Source organism: Staurois parvus, unplaced genomic scaffold (assembly GCF_062004578.1).
Source record: "Staurois parvus isolate SC_StPar_1 unplaced genomic scaffold, SC_StPar_1.0 ptg001214l, whole genome shotgun sequence".
Lineage (NCBI taxonomy): Eukaryota > Metazoa > Chordata > Amphibia > Anura > Ranidae > Staurois > Staurois parvus.
Genome location: NW_028319010.1, coordinates 624 through 18,044, shown reverse-complemented (window position 1 = coordinate 18,044; position 17,421 = coordinate 624). Strand labels below are relative to the sequence as shown.

The window sequence follows — 17,421 nt, the reverse complement described above, 5'->3', positions numbered from 1 at the left end:
CATGGTGTGTGTTGTATCCATCCTTCTATACTGTACTGGGGGGGAGGGGGGATGTTAAAGTAGCCGAATCCCAATCAGTAAAATCTCCTATCAGCTCTAAAGCCCAACTCCGGGACTTACCAAAAATACACCTTTGTTGTGGGCTGCTGAGCGCCCTCAGGGGGTCTGGGGGCACTTTGGGGGGGGGGCGCTGATGGCTCCCAGGGGGTCTGGGGGCACTTTGGGGGGGGGGGGGGGCGCTGATGGCTCCCAGGGGGTCTGGGGGCAGTGTGGGAGGTTGGGGGGGGGGGCGCTGATGGCTCCCAGGGGGTCTGGGGGCACTGTGGGAGGTTGGGGGGGGGGGGCGCTAATGGCTCCCAGGGGGTCTGGGGGCACTGTGGGAGGTTGGGGGGGGGGCACTGATAGCTCCCAGGGGGTCTGGGGGCACTGTGGGAGGTTGGAGGGGGGGCGCTGATGGCTCCCAGGGGGTCTGGGCAGGGCTGCTGTTAGAAACAATTAGACCCCATACAGTCAACCTGACAGCCCCCCCCCCCCAAAAAAAAAAAACCCACAGCTTACTATTCTTCAGTAATGAATTAGTAAGTGATTAGTACCAATCACTCATTGTGTTCATTCAGGAAAGGGCTGGTAAATGTGACATGTGTACTGGACCTTTCCCATTGGTGGGAAGGAGAGGAGGGAAGCTGGCAGCACTGTAGGGTTAGGGGGCCTAGACAGCAGGGGGAAACGTATGGTGCACAAGGAGGTTGGGGGGGGGGGCAATTACAGGAACCAATCCCCTGTATGGGCTCTCTCTGCAGCAGCTGAAAACCAGCAGAAGGGTGAGAGAAGGAAGCCAGCTGAGGGCTCTCAGGAGGGGGGGGGGGGGGTTGAAAGGTACTAAAAGCTCTCTGGGTGGGTATGGGGCACAGTGGGGTATTGGGGTCACAATGGGGGTGCGGAGGGGCTCTCGGGGGAGGGGAGTCTGGGGCCATTGTGGGAGGTTGGCGGTGCTGAGGGCTCTCGGGGAAGGGGGGTCTGGGGGCACAGTAGAGGATTGGGGGTTGCTGGGGGGGCACAGTGGAGGGTTTGGGGGTGCTAAGAGCTCTTGGGGGGGGGGGGTTTCTGGGGGCACAGTGGGAGGTTGCGGTGCTGAGGGCTCTTGGGAAGGGGGGGGTCTTGGGGCACAGTGTACGGTTGAGGGTGCTGAGGGGTCTCAGGTGGGTTTGGGGTGCAGTGGGAGGTTGGGGTGCTGAGATCTCTTGGGGGGGGGGTTCGGGGTGCTGAGGGCCCTCGAAGGGGGGGGTTTGGGGCCATTGTTGGAGGTTGTGGGTGCTGAGGCCCCTCAGGGGGGTCTGAGGGCACAGTAGAAGGTTATGGAGGGGGGGTTTGGGCCATTGTGGGAGTTTGGGGTGCTGAGGGCTCTCAGGGGGACTGGGGGCACAGTAGAGGGTTGTGGGGGGGTGTTGAGGGCTCTCGGGGGGGGTGGGGGTTGAGGGCCATTGTGGGAGTTTGGGGTGCTGAGGGAGGTCTGGGGCACAGTAGAGGGTTGGGGGGGGGGGTGCTGAGGTCTCTCAGAGGGTCTGGAGGCACAGTAGAGGGTTGGGGGGGGGGGGGTGCTGAAGTCTCTCAGAGGGTCTGGGGCACGGTATAGGGTTGAGGGGGGGGGGTGCTGAGGTCTCTCAGAGGGTCTGGGGGCATAGTAGAGGGTCGGGGGAGGGTGGTCTGGGGAACAGTAGAGGGTTATGGGGGGGTGTTGAGGGCTCTCAGGGGCGGTTGGGGGCCATTGTGGGAGTTTGGGGTGCTGAGGGGGGTCTGGGGCACAGTAGAGGGTTGGGGGGGGTGCTGAGGTCTCTCAGAGGGTCTGGGGGCACAGTAGAGGGTTGGGGGGTGCTGAGGTCTCTCAGAGGGTCTGGGGGCACAGTAGAGGGTTGGGGGGGTGCTGAGGTCTCTCAGAGGGTCTGGGGGCACAGTAGAGGGTTGGAGGGGTGCTGAGGTCTCTCAGAGGGTCTGGGGGCACATTAGAGGGTTGGGGGGGGGGTGCTGAGGTCTCTCAGAGGGTCTGGGGGCACAGTAGAGGGTTGGGGGGTGCTGAGGTCTCTCAGAGGGTCTGGGGGCACAGTAGAGGGTTGGAGGGGTGCTGAGGTCTCTCAGAGGGTCTGGGGGCACATTAGAGGGTTGGGGGGGGGGGGGGTGCTGAGGTCTCTCAGAGGGTCTGGGGGCACAGTAGAGGGTTGGGGGGGTGCTGAGGTCTCTCGGGGGGGGATTTGGCACCATGCACACGGAGCGGTTTAATAACGTTCGTAAGGTTCGCTGTGTGAAGTGTTAGAAATGTGAATTTTTCAGCGTTTAACGTTTAGCCGCGTTTTTCCGTGTTTGTGTTTTTTATCTTTTTTTACACACAAAAAAAATGCCCCAAAAAGGCCATTTTGCAGCGTTTTTCAGCATTGGAGCATTTTTACAGCTTAAAAACTCTAGAAACCTGCTAGTTCTGAGGGGTTTATTCCAGCCAATAAACGATGCTTCCAGTCTGTGTGTACAGGACACATAGGATAACACGCTGCTGGGTTTACTGGGTGTAGAAAAAAACGCCAAAAGCCAAAAACAGCCGCTGTAAAAACGTCCCTTTTAGTGTCTGCATTCATTTGTTTATCTGTGACTGAATCAGGGGGATTTTCCTTGACGTCCTGTCCCTGTGATACCCATATAAGAAAAAAAAGAGGGAGCCGTTGTCACCCAGACAGGAAGTGAGGATAACCCAGCATGGAGAGAGCGCTCCCAGGCTCCGCCCCTCGACGCTTGGCCGGACGATGTAGCCCCGCCCTTGTGAGTTAAGCTGCGCTGAGCCTCCCTCTGTAACCACGCCCTCATGGCTCTGCAGTGCGGGGGGGCGGTGCCTGTTGCCAGGGAAGTGGATTGTGCGGCCTGTTGACCGTTGCTAAGGAAGTGGCGGTCCGGCGGTCGGTCGGCATCCGGCTGTACTGGGACAGAGGGACGAGGACGGCGGCGGGATGGCAGGTGAGAGGGACAAGGAGGGGCCCCACCCGCTGTGTGTATTTTGGGGGAGGGGGGACACCAGCATGACTTCCGCTGTGTGCGCTCTGATTTCATCCTCCCATGTCAGGGCCTCTTAGACGCCGGTTCACAGGGCAGACCCCCATCACTGAGCACCACCGGGGGGGACACAGGGCAGACCCCCCATCACTGAGCACCACTGGGGGGGACGACACAGGGCAGACCCCCCATCACTGAGCACCACCGGGGGGGACACACAGGGCAGACCCCCCATCACTGAGCACCACCAGGGGGGGACACAGGGCAGACCCCCCATCACTGAGCACCACCGGGGGGGGGGACGACACAGGGCAGACCCTCCATCACTGAGAACAATGTATCATATGATGGGGGGTCAGGACCTCCTAGACATGTATACATTGTATATATCATCCATCCCACACAATGTACCCCATGATGGGGGGTCAGAACATCCTAGAGATGTATACATTGTATAGGGGACACAAATCGGACACAATGTATCATATGATGGGGGTCAGGACATCCTGCAGATGTAAACACTGAGTACAATGTATCACCTGTCAGGTGGTGAGGATAGACCAGGTCCTAGAGATGTGCAGAATGTCAGTCCTGAACTCTGACCACTATGTATCACCTATACTGTGGTCGGATATGTGGTCAGCACTGGTCATGTACCAGGATGCAGCCCAGGCACTGAGTACATTGCTGTTGGTGGGGGGGGGGGGGGTTATATAAACTGGAGAAACTATGCATGGGAACCAATCCGCTTCTAACTTTCTGCTCCAGTCTTAATAAATTCTCCCGAATGTACGCTGTACTGTGATGTGTGATCAGGCTGGGCCATGTGTCAGGACATCATAGTGTACACATTGTATAGGATATACTCCAAGATTCGGCCAGGACACTGAGGACAATGTATCACCTGTCACGTGGCCAGACTAGACCAGGCCATGTGTACCGGGATATCATACAGATGTAGAGAAGATCCATCCCAGACACTGACTGCTGTGTGTCACCTGTACTGTGTCCTGATGGGTATACAGGCCAGGTCATGTGTCCGGACATCATAGCGATGAATAGAACATCCTCCTCGGTGCAGCCCAGACTCTGAAAACAATGTATCACCTGTCATATGATTAGGCTAGACCAGGACATCATAGAGATACACTATATTGCCAAAAGTATTGGGACCCCCTCTAAATCATGTGATTCAGGTGTTCCAATCCCCTCCCAATCATGTGATTCAGGTGTTCCCCTCCCCCTCCATGGTCACAGGTGTATACAATCAAGCCCCTAGACATGCAGACTGCTTTTACAAACATTGGTGAAAGAATGGGTTGCTCTCAGGAGCTCAGTGACTCCAAGCGTGGTCCCGTGATAGGTGGCCACCTGGGCAATAAGTCCATCCGTGACATTTCCTGGCTACTAAATATTCCACGCTCAACTGTTAGTGGGATTATAACAAAGTGGAAGCAACTGGGAACAACAGCAACTCAGCCACCAAGTGGTAGGGCACGTCACATGACAGGGCGGGGTCAGCGCTTGGCCCCCTAGTTCCAGTGAAGGGAATTCTTAAGGCGACATGTTGGACAATTTCATGCTCCCAACTTTGTGGGAAGAGTTTGGGGATGGCCCCTTCCTGTTCCAACATGACTGCACACCAGTGCACAAGGTCCATAAAGACATGGAGGAGCCAGTTTGGGGTGGAGGAACTTGACTGGCCTGCACAGAGTCCTGACCTCAACCCCATAGAACACCTTTGGGATGAATTAGAGCGCAGACTGCGAGCCAGGCCTCCTCCCCCGACATCAGTGCCTGACCTGACAAATGTGCTTCTGGAAGAATGGTCCAACCTTCCCATAGACACCCTCCTAAACCTTGTGGACGGCCTTCCCAGAAGAGTTGAAGCTGTTATAGCTGCAAAGGGCGGGGCCAACTCAATATTGAACCCTACGGACCAAGACTGGGGGGCCATGAAAGGTCATGTGCGTGGAAAGGGCGGGGCCAACTCAATATTGAACCTACGGACTAAGACTGGGAGGTCACTAAAGGTCATGTGTGTGGAAAGGCCGGCCGACCAATACTTTTGGCAATATAATGTAGATACAACAAGAAAATCCAGATCAGACACTGAGGACAATGTATCACCTGTATTGTGTCTGATGTGTGAACAGCACCGACTATGTAGAAGGACATCATAGAGATGTAGAGTGGAGAGGGAGGTGGGGGCTGGGGACACCCCTTGGGGTACAGGGCTGGGGACACCCCTTGGGGTACAGGGCTGGGGACACCCCTTGGGGTATGGGGCTAGGGACACCCCTTGGGGTACACTACAGACACAAAGCATTTACAGCCAACAGAACTCAGCCCTTCCAGTACTGATGACGAGGAGAAGGATGAAGGAAGGGTAATCAGTACTATCCAAGGAGAAGCTGCCTCACCAACCAGAAAAAGAGCAATGTTCTGGCCGGAGTTCTGCTTTATATAAACACGGCCGCCCTGCCTTGATGGAGCTTTATTTGCTGTGATTGTTTTCCATCCCATAATGAAATCTTATACTGTGTTATTGGGTCCGTTACACCGATCCCAGGCAGCTTCCTTCTATGGGAAATCAATAGGACATGTCACATCACAATATCACAAATGATGGATTTGTCTATCAGATGGAATTCCCAGTTAGCCAGGCTGACACTTGAGATTTATCATATATTCAATAGAGAAGATGGGACTTTCAGGGTGCATGAACATGAATACCAAACATATTAAAAAGTTATAGAATTTTTATTTTGTATTTTTGTAAAAAACACAACAAGAGAGAAAACAATACAGAAACATAAAAACAATTTCAGTTCTAAGAATACAACTGAGATTAAAACTTAGTTACGTAGTTACTCCCTACGTGTTTCGCCCTCACGAGCTTCTTCAGGGAAGATTTTTTTGAAGAAATTTCTACCGCCGAGGCAGTCTAAAGGTAAATCAAAGGAAAATTGTTCAATTACCAAACAACTTTAATATATCCAATACAGAGTATTTAATCAAATATATATACATATATATGGGACTCAATGGCTCACCCTGGATGTGAAAGCTTGAGATTTATCATCTGTCATGAGAAGGAATCGTTTCTGGGGGTGGGTTTTAGTTTTCCTTAGTAAATAAAGGGAATTAGGTTTTGCCTGCTCAGGCTGATAGATAAGTGAGAATGATGGGAGGTGAGTTAGGTGTGTTCTCATATAGTCAGGACAGGTCACTGAGCCCCAATCTGTACCCAAAATACTTGTCATTGGGGGTCATTTACTAAAACCTGGTGCAGCTCTGCATAGAAACCAATCAGCTTCCAGGTTTTAGTGTCAAAACGTAATTGAACAAGCTGAAGTTAGAAGCTGATTGGCCGCCATGCACAGCTGCACCAGATTCTGAGAGCTCCAGTTTTAGTACATCTACCCCTGTAGAAAAAAACAAAACAGGGCGCCCTCTCCTTGTGCATTAACGCAAAACCAAAAATGTATTAAAAAGATGCAAAAACATACAAGCCATAAAAGTCATAAAAACAGAGATAAGAAGTCAAAGGTGCCCATCGTGGACAGCATGGGGTTTATTTACTAAAGCTGGAGAGTCCAAAATCAGACTCCCTTCTGCATAGAAACCAATCAGCTTCCAGGTTTCATTGCCAAAGCTTCATTGAACAAGCTGAGGTTAGAAGCTGATTGGTTTCTATGCAGAAGGGACTCTGATCTTGGACTCTCCAGCTTTAGTAAATAAACCCCCATGCGTCCTCGGATAAAGTACTAGCGCGTTTCGGGAGTTGAACTCCCTTCCTCAGAGCAATAGCAATGTGTGTTACCAAGCAATTGATCAATATTCATTATAAGAAGGTAAATCTTGTAAAGGTTCAAAAGAAATTGACATTTTCTGCATGGAGAAGATTTTAATTCATGTGACCGTGAGCAGGTAACATCTGAAGCCATTTCTGCAGATACATAACTTGGATCTCGTTCTTGTAAATGTGGTTGAAGAGATTGGGTCAGCTTGCTCAGACAGGCCACAGTGACTTTGTTTCTGCAAAGGTTCCCCCTGACCTACCTATACTTGCCTTACTTGTGCTTCCTTGCCACTCCTTCCTCCATCATAGTTGGTGACCAGGGGGATCAGTGATATCATTACCCCCCACCCCCATACTCCCCTTGTCTGTGTTTCCTTGCCACTCCTTCCTCCATCATAGTGACTAGGGGGATCAGTGATATCATTACCCCCCACCCCCCATACTCCCCTTGTCTGTGTTTCCTTGACACTCCTTCCTCCATCATAGTTGGTGACCAGGGGGATCAGTGATATCATTACCCCCCACCCCCCATACTCCCCTTGTCTGTGTTTCCTTGCCACTCCTTCCTCCATCATAGTGACCAGGGGGATCAGTGATATCATTACCCCCCACCCCCATACTGCCCTTGTCTGTGCTTCCTTGACACTCCTTCCTCCATCATAGTCAGTGACCAGGGGTTCAGTGATATCGGTCCCTCCCTGACACCCCCCCATAGTCGCCTTGCTTGTGCTTCCATGCCACTCCTTCCTCCATCATAATCAGTGACCAGGGGGTTCAGTGATATCGGCCCCTCCCTGACACCCCCCCATAGTCACCTTGCTTGTGCTTCCATGCCACTCCTTACTCCATCATAGTCAGTGACCATTGGGATCAGTGATATCGATCTCTCCCTGACACCCCCCCCATACTCGCCTTGCTTGTGCTTCTTTGCCACTCCTTACTCCATCATAGTCAGTGACCAGGGAGATCAATGATATCATTACCCCCCACCCCATACTCCCCTTGTCTCTGGTTCTCAGCCACTCCTTCCTCCATCATAGTCAGTGACCAGGGGGATCAGTCCCCTCTGACACCCCCCATACTTGCCTTGTCTGTGCTTCTCTGCCACTCCTTCCTCCATCATACTCAGTGACCAGGGAGATCAATGATATCATTACCCCCCACCCCATACTTCCGTTGTCTGTGCTCCTTTGCCACTCCTTCCTCCATCATAGTCAGTGACCAGGGAGATCGATGATATCATTACCCCCCACCCCATAGTCGCCTTGTCTGTGCTTCTTTGCCACTTCTTTCTCCATCGTAGTCAGTGACCAGGGGGATCAATGATATCATTACCCCCCACCCCATACTCGCATTGTCTGTGCTTCTTTGCCACTCCTTCCTCCATCATAGTCAGTAACCAGGGGGATCAGTGATATCGGTTCCCCCTGACACCCCCCATACTCTCCTTATCTGTGCTTCCTTGCCACTCCTTCCTCTATAGTCAGTGACCAGGGAGATCGATTATATCATTACCCCCCACCCCATACTCTCCTTGCTTGTGCTTCTTTTCCACTCCTTCCTCCATCATAGTTGGTGGCCAATAGGATCAGTGATATTGGTCCCCCTGACCCCCCCCCCCCCCCATACTCCCCTTGCCTGTGCTTCCTTGCCACTCCCCCCTCCATCACAGTCGGTGACCAGGGGGATTAGGGATAAGTCTCCCCTGACAGTCAGTGACTAGTGGGATAGGTGATATCGGTCTCCCCTGACCCCTACCCCCATACTCTCCTTACTTGTGCTTCCTTGCCTCTCCTTCCTCCATTGTAGTCGGTGACCAGGGGGATCAGTGATTTTCCTGGTCATGGTCTGGGGCCTCCTGATAGCATACCCATCCCATCAAGATCTACTCATCCATCCATGCTCCCTCACTGCCTCCCCTCTGCAGAAGTCTACCGTATGTAAGCTCCTGTCTTAGAGCTCACTCTGGCCACTGACATCACAAAAGTGTGGTGCATGTGCCACCTGGAGACAATCAAATGCCAAAAGTGTGCCCCCCCCCCCCCTCATCCTTCCCAAGCAGTGATGGTTGGAGCTTGCACAACTGCACATACAGTGGCCGGTCCAGCGCTGAGGACACAGATGACTCCCACTGGCTTCTGTCCCCAAAGTTACCTGTTTTTTGGTCCAAGAAAGCCAAATGGGATGTAGGGAGGTGTTAAACTAGCGTGAATTGGGGCTTGTTCACACGGGCGGTAAAAGATGTGGTTTTTACAGCCCCCTAACTGTCCACCTAAACTAAGAAATGCCAATACCAAAAATTAAAAGGCATGCTGTGTTCAACAGGAGGAACTGATGCTGAATATGACCCATTGAAGTGAATAGGGCTTTGGTTCAACCAACCTGCAGCCTGCAAGAATGTAGGAATGTGCTGGTCAGGTTTAGAATACAGTAGTGGCTCCAGACATGTCCCTCCTGTAAATCCATGACCACACATCTACTGCGAAAATATCAATCCATTCAGGAGCCACACGCTGGTGTCTGTCCCAATCACGGAACGTGTGAAGCTGTGAGTGATCCCATGCCTCTCCTGAGTGTGAAAAGTTCAGACAGCTGTGTTTGCCTTGGCAGGGTCGCTGATCAGAGTACAGAATCCAACAGGACCTTTATGTATCTAGGGAAACGGTGACGCGCCACGTGGGTGCCGTAACACAGCGACACAAGAACAAACCAATGTACACCAGAACTCTGGACAGATATAAAAAACACAATGCAGCTCTGTAATGATTAATTCACCAGTAAATAACTTAAAAAAAGAAAAAAATATATATATATGAAATATATATGTGTACAGTATCTATGTAAATGCTAGTTGCCTGGCCACCTGTGGCTTCAATATTTGGAGACACTGACCCAGCAACAGAGTGCAATCAGGACTCCCAACCTGCATGCTGGTCCAGACGTGATGACTGAATGTACTGCATTCACTCACTGCATCTACATGGCAGCCAAGGGACTAGTATTTTTAGAAAAACAGGTCATGCTGGCAACATTTGTACTCCCTCAGTGCAGATACCCCGAAGCCAGTTGTACATTATGGTTTTTCCTAAATGTAATCATTTCTTTAACATCCGTATTTATGTTGGAAGGAATTTTATATTGTACAAAATGCCCAAGCAGAGGGGATTTAAATGAAGTCTGAATGCCAATACAAAAAGTCAAGTCAAGCATTGCCCTGCATTGCACCTGTTGGGGCCCAATACAGATAGGGAATGCCCATTGGGGTCTGTTATGGATGGGGAATACTTATCAGGGTTTGTTATGGATAGGGAATGCCCATTGGGGTCTGTTATGGACAGGGAATGCCCATTGGGGTCTTTTACGGGCGCAGAATGTTTTCCAGGGTCTGTTATGGGTGCGGAACGCTTTCCAGGGTCTGTTACGGGCACAGAACGCTTGCCGGGGTCCGTTACCGGCGTGGAATGCTTGCCAGGGCCCGTTACGGGCACAGAACGCTTGCCATGGCCCGTTACGGGCACAGAACGCTTGCCGGGGACCGTTATGGGCACAGAATGCTTGCCGGCTGCGTAAAGTTTGCCAGGGTCCGTTACAGGCGGGGAACATTTGCCAGAAAACGTTTGCCGGGGTCCGTTACGGGCGGGGAATATTTGCCAGGGCCCGTTACAGGCAGGGAATGTTTGCTGGGGTCCGTTACGGGCCGGGAATGTTTGCTGGGGTCCGTTAGGGGCCGGGAACGTTTGCTGGGTTTCGTTACAGGTGGGGAACACATACCGGGGTCCGTTACGGGTGGGGAACACATGCTGGGGACCGTTACGGGCAGGGAACACATGCCGGGGTCCGTTATGGGCTGAGAACTGGGCTGGGGTCCATTACAGGTGGGGAATGTCTGCCTAGGTCCATTATGGGCTGAGAACTGGGATGGGGTCCATTACAGGTGGGGAATGTCTGCCTAGGTCCATTATGGGCTGAGAACTGGGATGGGGTCCATTACAGGTGGGGAATGTCTGCCTAGGTCCATTATGGGCTGAGAACTGGGATGGGGTCCATTACAGGTGGGGAATGTCTGCCCAGGTCCGTTATGGGCTGAGACCTGGGATGGAGTCCATTACAGGTGGGGAATGTCTGCCTAGGTCCGTTATGGGCTGAGACCTGGGATGGGGTCCATTACAGGTGGGGAATGTCTGCCTAGGTCCGTTATGGGCTGAGACCTGGGATGGGGTCCATTACAGGTGGGGAATGTCTGCCTAGGTCCGTTATGGGCTGAGACCTGGGATGGGGTCCATTACAGGTGGGGAATGTCTGCCTAGGTCCGTTATGGGCTGAGAACTGGGATGGGGTCCATTACAGGTGGGGAATGTCTGCCTAGGTCTGTTATGGGCTGAGAACTGGACTGGGGTCTGTTACGGACGTGGTATGCCTGCCGGGGTCCATTATGGGCTGGGGCCTGTTACGGGCAGGGATCGCTTGCCGGGGTCTGTTAGGGGCAGAGAACATCTGCTGGGGTCCATTATGGCCCGGGAACGCCCATTGGCCTCCGTTACGGGTGCACAAATTTTATGAAGCAAAATTTAAACGCCTAAGGAGAGGTGACTTTCTGTGAACTCTGAATGCCAATGCAAACAGTCATACCAAACATTGGCCTGCCTTCTTCTGCCGTCCTAGTGGAACTGCAATGTAATTGGTGCTCTCATTGACCAAACATTTTATATGGCTCTACTATCTTCCATCTCTATTGGTCGTTGAGTCCAATTAACAGTACAGGGAATGGGCGGGGCAAAGCTTGACTCTTGCATAAAAAGTCAACTTGTACATTTAACTCCAGCTGCCTCCATCCTTAGATCTACTGATCACTTCAACAGAAATGTACCTTATTTAGGCATTTACTCATTCTATGATTCCTTTAGGTTTGTTTTATATTGGTCTCCTAGCTCTTCATTTGGACTAAATGGCTCTTGAATTTTAAATGATTGTCCCCCTAATGCAAGTATGACAAGCCTTCGGGTGTAATGTGTAATATTAGTGTTTTTGGAAGTAATCAGTATTATTATATGAATCAGGGCAGATCATGTACTGAGGATTCCTCTATCCATGCTCCCCCTCCCACCTCTCCTGCATCATCCGCTCTGACCCACTTTGCCGGAACACTGACCTTGACGCTCGCAGCATGGCAGGGAGCGCGCTTGATGCTCCAATGACAGATGTGCTGATGGAATACCACAGCAGATCTCACAAACATCAATTTTCATAAATACTCCACAGGCATTCAAGGTTCCAATACAAGGAGACCTCTCCATACTGAGAAGATGATTGTGTTGCAGATTATGCAATGAGACCATTATGAATGTTACTTACAATAATTTGGTAACTACCGGTTGATAGTCGAACAGTAACAAGCATCCTATAATGAAACATACATAGAGTTGATTCTAAATGTTTTACATTTTAAAACCAATAACTTGAGATTTTCAGCTGATTTCTCTATTTTTGTTTTTTTTTGCTTGCTTTTCATGTAGGGTGGTAAATAGATAACTAGAGAAGAATCCTAGACCACACCGAAGATGTCGAAGTCCAAGAGCTCGGAGACTGTGAGGGTGGTGGTGCGGTGCCGGCCTATGAACACCAAGGAAACTGCTGCCGGCTTTGAAAAAGTGGTTGAGGTGGATGTGAAGCTCGGGCAAGTGTCGGTGAAGATTCAGAAAGGGGCCAGTAACGAGTTGCCAAAAACATTCACGTTCGACGCGGTTTACGACTCTAACTCTAAGCAGGTGGAGCTTTACGATGAAACATTCAGGCCGTTGGTGGATTCTGTCTTGCAAGGCTTTAATGGAACCATCTTTGCCTATGGCCAGACAGGAACTGGGAAGACTTACACGATGGAAGGACTACGAGGTGATCCGGAAAAGAGGGGTGTAATACCAAATTCTTTTGAACACATCTTCACCCACATATCCCGTTCCCAGAATCAACAGGTATTTGGTCAGGGCTTCTTATTTAGAAATCTACCAGGAAGAGATCAGAGACCTTCTCTACAAAGATCAGTCGAAACGTCTAGAACTTAAAGAAAGACCAGACACTGGGGTCTATGTCAAAGACTTGTCCTCTTTTGTCACCAAAAGCGTGAAGGAAATAGAACATGTCATGAATGTTGGCAACCAGAACCGCTCCGTGGGCGCCACCAACATGAATGAACACAGCTCCCGCTCCCATGCCATCTTTATGATCACCATTGAGTGCAGTGAGATTGGTTTGGATGGCGAGAACCACATCCGAGTAGGAAAACTCAATCTGGTCGACTTGGCTGGTAGTGAACGTCAAACAAAGACTGGAGCCCAAGGCGAACGGCTAAAGGAAGCTACAAAAATTAATTTGTCTCTCTCGGCACTAGGAAATGTTATATCTGCCCTTGTGGATGGCAGAAGCACCCACATTCCCTACCGAGATTCTAAACTTACTAGGTTACTGCAGGATTCATTGGGTGGCAATGCGAAGACGGTTATGGTGGCCAATATTGGGCCTGCCTCCTATAACGTTGAGGAGTCCCTGACAACTCTACGCTATGCCAATCGTGCCAAAAATATCAAGAACAAGCCGAGAGTGAACGAAGACCCCAAGGACGCATTATTACGGGAGTTCCAGGAGGAGATTGCAAGGCTCAAAGCGCAGTTGGAGAAGAAGGTGGTGGGGAAAAGACGAAAGCGAGGTAGGAGAAGACCTGGTGTCGATGGAGCAGCAGATGATGAAGAAGATGGAGACGGTGATGGGGACTCTTGTGAAGGAGAAGAAGATGGCGATGACAAAGACTACTGGAGGGAACAGCAGGAGAAACTTGAGACTGAGAAGAAGGCCATTGTCGAAGATCACAGTTTGGTGGCGGAAGAGAAACAGAAGCTTTTGAAGGAGAAAGAGAATAAAATGGCCGATTTACGAAAAGAAAAAGAGGCTATGGAAATGCTGACGGCTAAAGTCAAGGTAAACCTAACCAGTGGCATGCAAGTGTGGTCAGATATGCAGGCACTGTATGGCAGCTAAAGTTTGTTCTGACAAAAGATCTTTCCATAAACATGCATTCACAGACCAACTAAGTGTGCATGTCTATGGCAAAGCTGCTTCTTCCCTTAGAAATAGTTGTCCTAGCTTAGAATCTGGGCAACGGTGGTTTTTATGGGACATCCCTTCTACATGACCGTTCTAACTCATTCAGTCCATGCAGTGAATGAAATATGGGATGTCAGGCAGGAGAACAACGGAGAGGATGACTAGTAACCCTCGTGGTTGTAGCGAGGAGGACATAGCTGTTCTATGGCGGGTTAACCACTTCCCGACCGGCCGTTGCATATAAACGGCCAGATGGTGGCAGTGCAGGGTCAGGTGGCTTGTGCGCGCTCCCTGGGAGCGCGCAGCACCGCGATCCGGTGCCTGCTGTGTCCTCCGGACACAGTGAAACACCGATCGTCGGACGGGACCTCTGTACGAGGTCCCGATCATGTGATCACTGATTGGCCAATCAGTGATCACATGCAAAGTAGTAAGCAAGATGTCACTTGTGACATCATTGCTTACTACGTGTGAAATCTGTGAATGATCACAGAGGTCACATGGTACAAGGCTATTCACAACAGCCTTGTACCATGTGACAAGCTGTGACCAATCACAGCTCACTCAGTACTTCTCAATGAGTGCAAGAATGCAGACAGAGAGAAAGAGAAATGATTGCTTTTATACCCATATAGGATGTAAAAGCAATCAGTGTAAAAAAAAAAAAAAAAATCTTCATCACCCCCCACAAGTAGTACAGTGTCACCATGCTGACACTGTACTGCTAGGGTGACAGTATGTAAAAAAAAAATAAAAATAAAAAATAATAATATAAAGAAATAAAATAAAAAAGGTAAAAAAAAAGTTTAAAAATTATAATTTTTGGTTATAAACTAATTTGGATTTTTTTTTACTAAAAAGATAACGGAATAAATTTTGGCAAAGATTTATGATGAAATATTATTTTATTTGCAAAATTTTATTAAAAAAACACTTTTTTTCAAAATTTTTGGACTTTTTCATTTACATAGCAAAAAAAAATAAAAATCCCAGCGGTGAATAAATACCACCAAAATAAAGCTTTATCTGTGTCAAAAAAATGGTAAAAAATTAATTTGGGTACAGTGTTGCATGACCGTGCAATTGTCATTCAAAGTGTGATAGCGCTGAAAGCTGAAAATTGGCCTGGACAGGAAGGGGGGGAAAGTGTCCGGACTGGAAGGGGGGGAAAGTGTCCGGACTGGAAGTGGTTAAGGAAGGTTAAACAATAACAGGGATGCTAAAAAATGGACACCATAGGAGCAACTTAAGCATCAAGTTAGGTCAAGTGTATCAATAAAGCTGTTTGATAAAACATTACGTAATTCAGTGACTGTGAACCCTTTATGAAGGTGCAGGTCATCTGTACAGCCGCATTCTGCTTGGGTGTTATTCAGCAATAAACATCCATTAGACATGTGCAGTTTATTTTGTTCTAATTTTTCTTTTCTTCAGAGATTCACATGTATCCAAATTTCTGAATTACAATAGTAACGATTTTAAACGAATCCGAAATAACAGCCGAAATTGGAATCGAATTAGAAAAAAAGAACAGAATAAAATAGAATACAAAGTAAAGGAATAGAAAAGGACAGAATCGAAAAGAAATAGTGATCACTGCTAGCAGCTATAGCCACCGGCAGTAGTTGCAGATAAAAAAAAAACAATCTATATCCTTTACAAATCTGTAATACATTATTGCGACAATACTGTTAATTGTTGTAAACAATCAAATGACCAGTAAAAAACAATAAACGAATCCGAAATAAGGGCCAAAAATCAAATCGAATTAGAAAACAAGAACAGAATAAAATAGAATACAAAGTAAAGGAATAGAAAAGAACAGAATCGAAAAGAAATAGAGTAAAACAGAACAGAATAAAATAGAAAATAATAGAATAAAATAGAATAGGAAAAAAAAATCAATGGAATAGAAAAGAATAGAATAGAAAAAAAAGTAACAGAATAGAAAAGAATAGAGTAATACAGAAAATAATGGAAAATAAAAGAATAGAACAAAATAGAATAGAAAATAAAGGAATAAAATAGAAAATAATAAAATAGAGTAGATTAAAACAGCACAGAGAATAAAATAGAAAATAAAATAGAAAAGATTAAAACAGCACAGAGAATAAAATAGAAAATAAAATAATAGACTAGATTAAAAGAGCACAGAGAATAAAATAAAAAATAGAATAGATTAAAAGAGCACAGAGAATAAAATAGAAAATAGAATAGATTAAAAGAGCACAGAGAATAAAATAGAAAATAAAATAATAGATTAAAGCAGCACAGAAAAGAAAAGAATTGAATAAAATAGCATAGAAAATAAAGGAATAGAACAGAATAGAAAATAATAGAATAGAATAAAGTAGAATATAACCGTCTTTCGAAATTCGAATTTTGAATAGAATAAATTTGAATGCTGATTCCATGCTTATCTATTTGGTTGAATTGAATTCAATTTGACTGAATTCAGAAAATGTCATTGAATTAAAATACAAATCAACTAAACTAATTCCGAAAAAAAAATGTAACTAAAAAAAACGATTTAAATAGCGAATCAAAATGAAACAATTTTTTCGTTCTGCACATCTAACATCCATGACTTCTGTATCCAACTATCCAGATCTAAAATTGCTGATGAACTTGGACTGTTATGTGAACGTTGCTCATCATATCACTAATGATTCTACCTTTGCAGGCCATGGAAAGTAAACTTCTGGTTGGGGGTAAAAACATTGTGGACCATACCAACGAACAACAGAAAGTCCTCGAGCAGAAGAGGCAAGAAATTGCTGAGCAGGCAAGTGGCAGTTGTTTTAAAGGGGCATAGTCACTTTTTTTTTTTCATTCATCTTTATTAAATCTTACATATGTTGGCAATAGATACAAAAGATTAAAAAATGTGGCAAACCGTGTGCCCATCCAGCTTGATCACTGCCAGTTTCTGTACACTTATTGCAGTGGTTCTCAACCTTCCTAATGCCGCGACCCTTTAATACAGTTCCTCATGTTGTGGTGACCCCCAACCATAAAATTATTTACCCAGTAATTATAATTCATGAAGTGTTGTTTTTCCTCCAATACTGCCGCTTTCCACTCAGTAGCTGCTTTCAACACAGTAGTTGCTCTCAACACAGTAGCTGCTTTCAACACAGTAGCTGCTTTCAACACAGTAGCTGCTTTTAACACAGTAGCTGCTTTCAACACAGTAGCTGCTTTCAACACAGTAGCTGCTTTCAACACAGTAGTTGCTTTTAACACAGTAGCTGCTTTCAACCCAGTAGCTGCTTTCAACACAGTAGCTGCTTTCAGCTCAATAGCTGCTTTCAACACAGTAGCTGCTTTCAACACAGTAGCTGCTTTCAACACAGTAGCTGCTTTCAACACAGTAGCTGCTTTCAACACAGTAGTTGCTTTTAACACAGTAGCTGCTTTCAACACAGTAGCTGCTTTCAACACAATAGCTGCTCTCAACACAGTAGCTGCTCTCAACACAGTAGCTG

At 47.9% G+C, this 17,421-nt stretch overlaps 1 protein-coding gene across 1 annotated transcript; it reads left to right on the top strand.

The window, feature by feature from the left end:
- The first annotated feature begins 2,869 nt into the window (after positions 1 to 2,869).
- Positions 2,870 to 16,763, top strand: LOC149438134 (kinesin-like protein KIF3B). The gene is given in 4 exon segments (XM_089660198.1): positions 2,870 to 2,997; positions 12,352 to 12,801; positions 12,803 to 13,807; positions 16,617 to 16,763. Coding segments are annotated over 3 exon segments (1,542 nt in total). The 5' UTR covers positions 2,870 to 2,997; positions 12,352 to 12,396; the 3' UTR covers positions 16,749 to 16,763.
- The last annotated feature ends 658 nt before the right edge of the window (positions 16,764 to 17,421 follow it).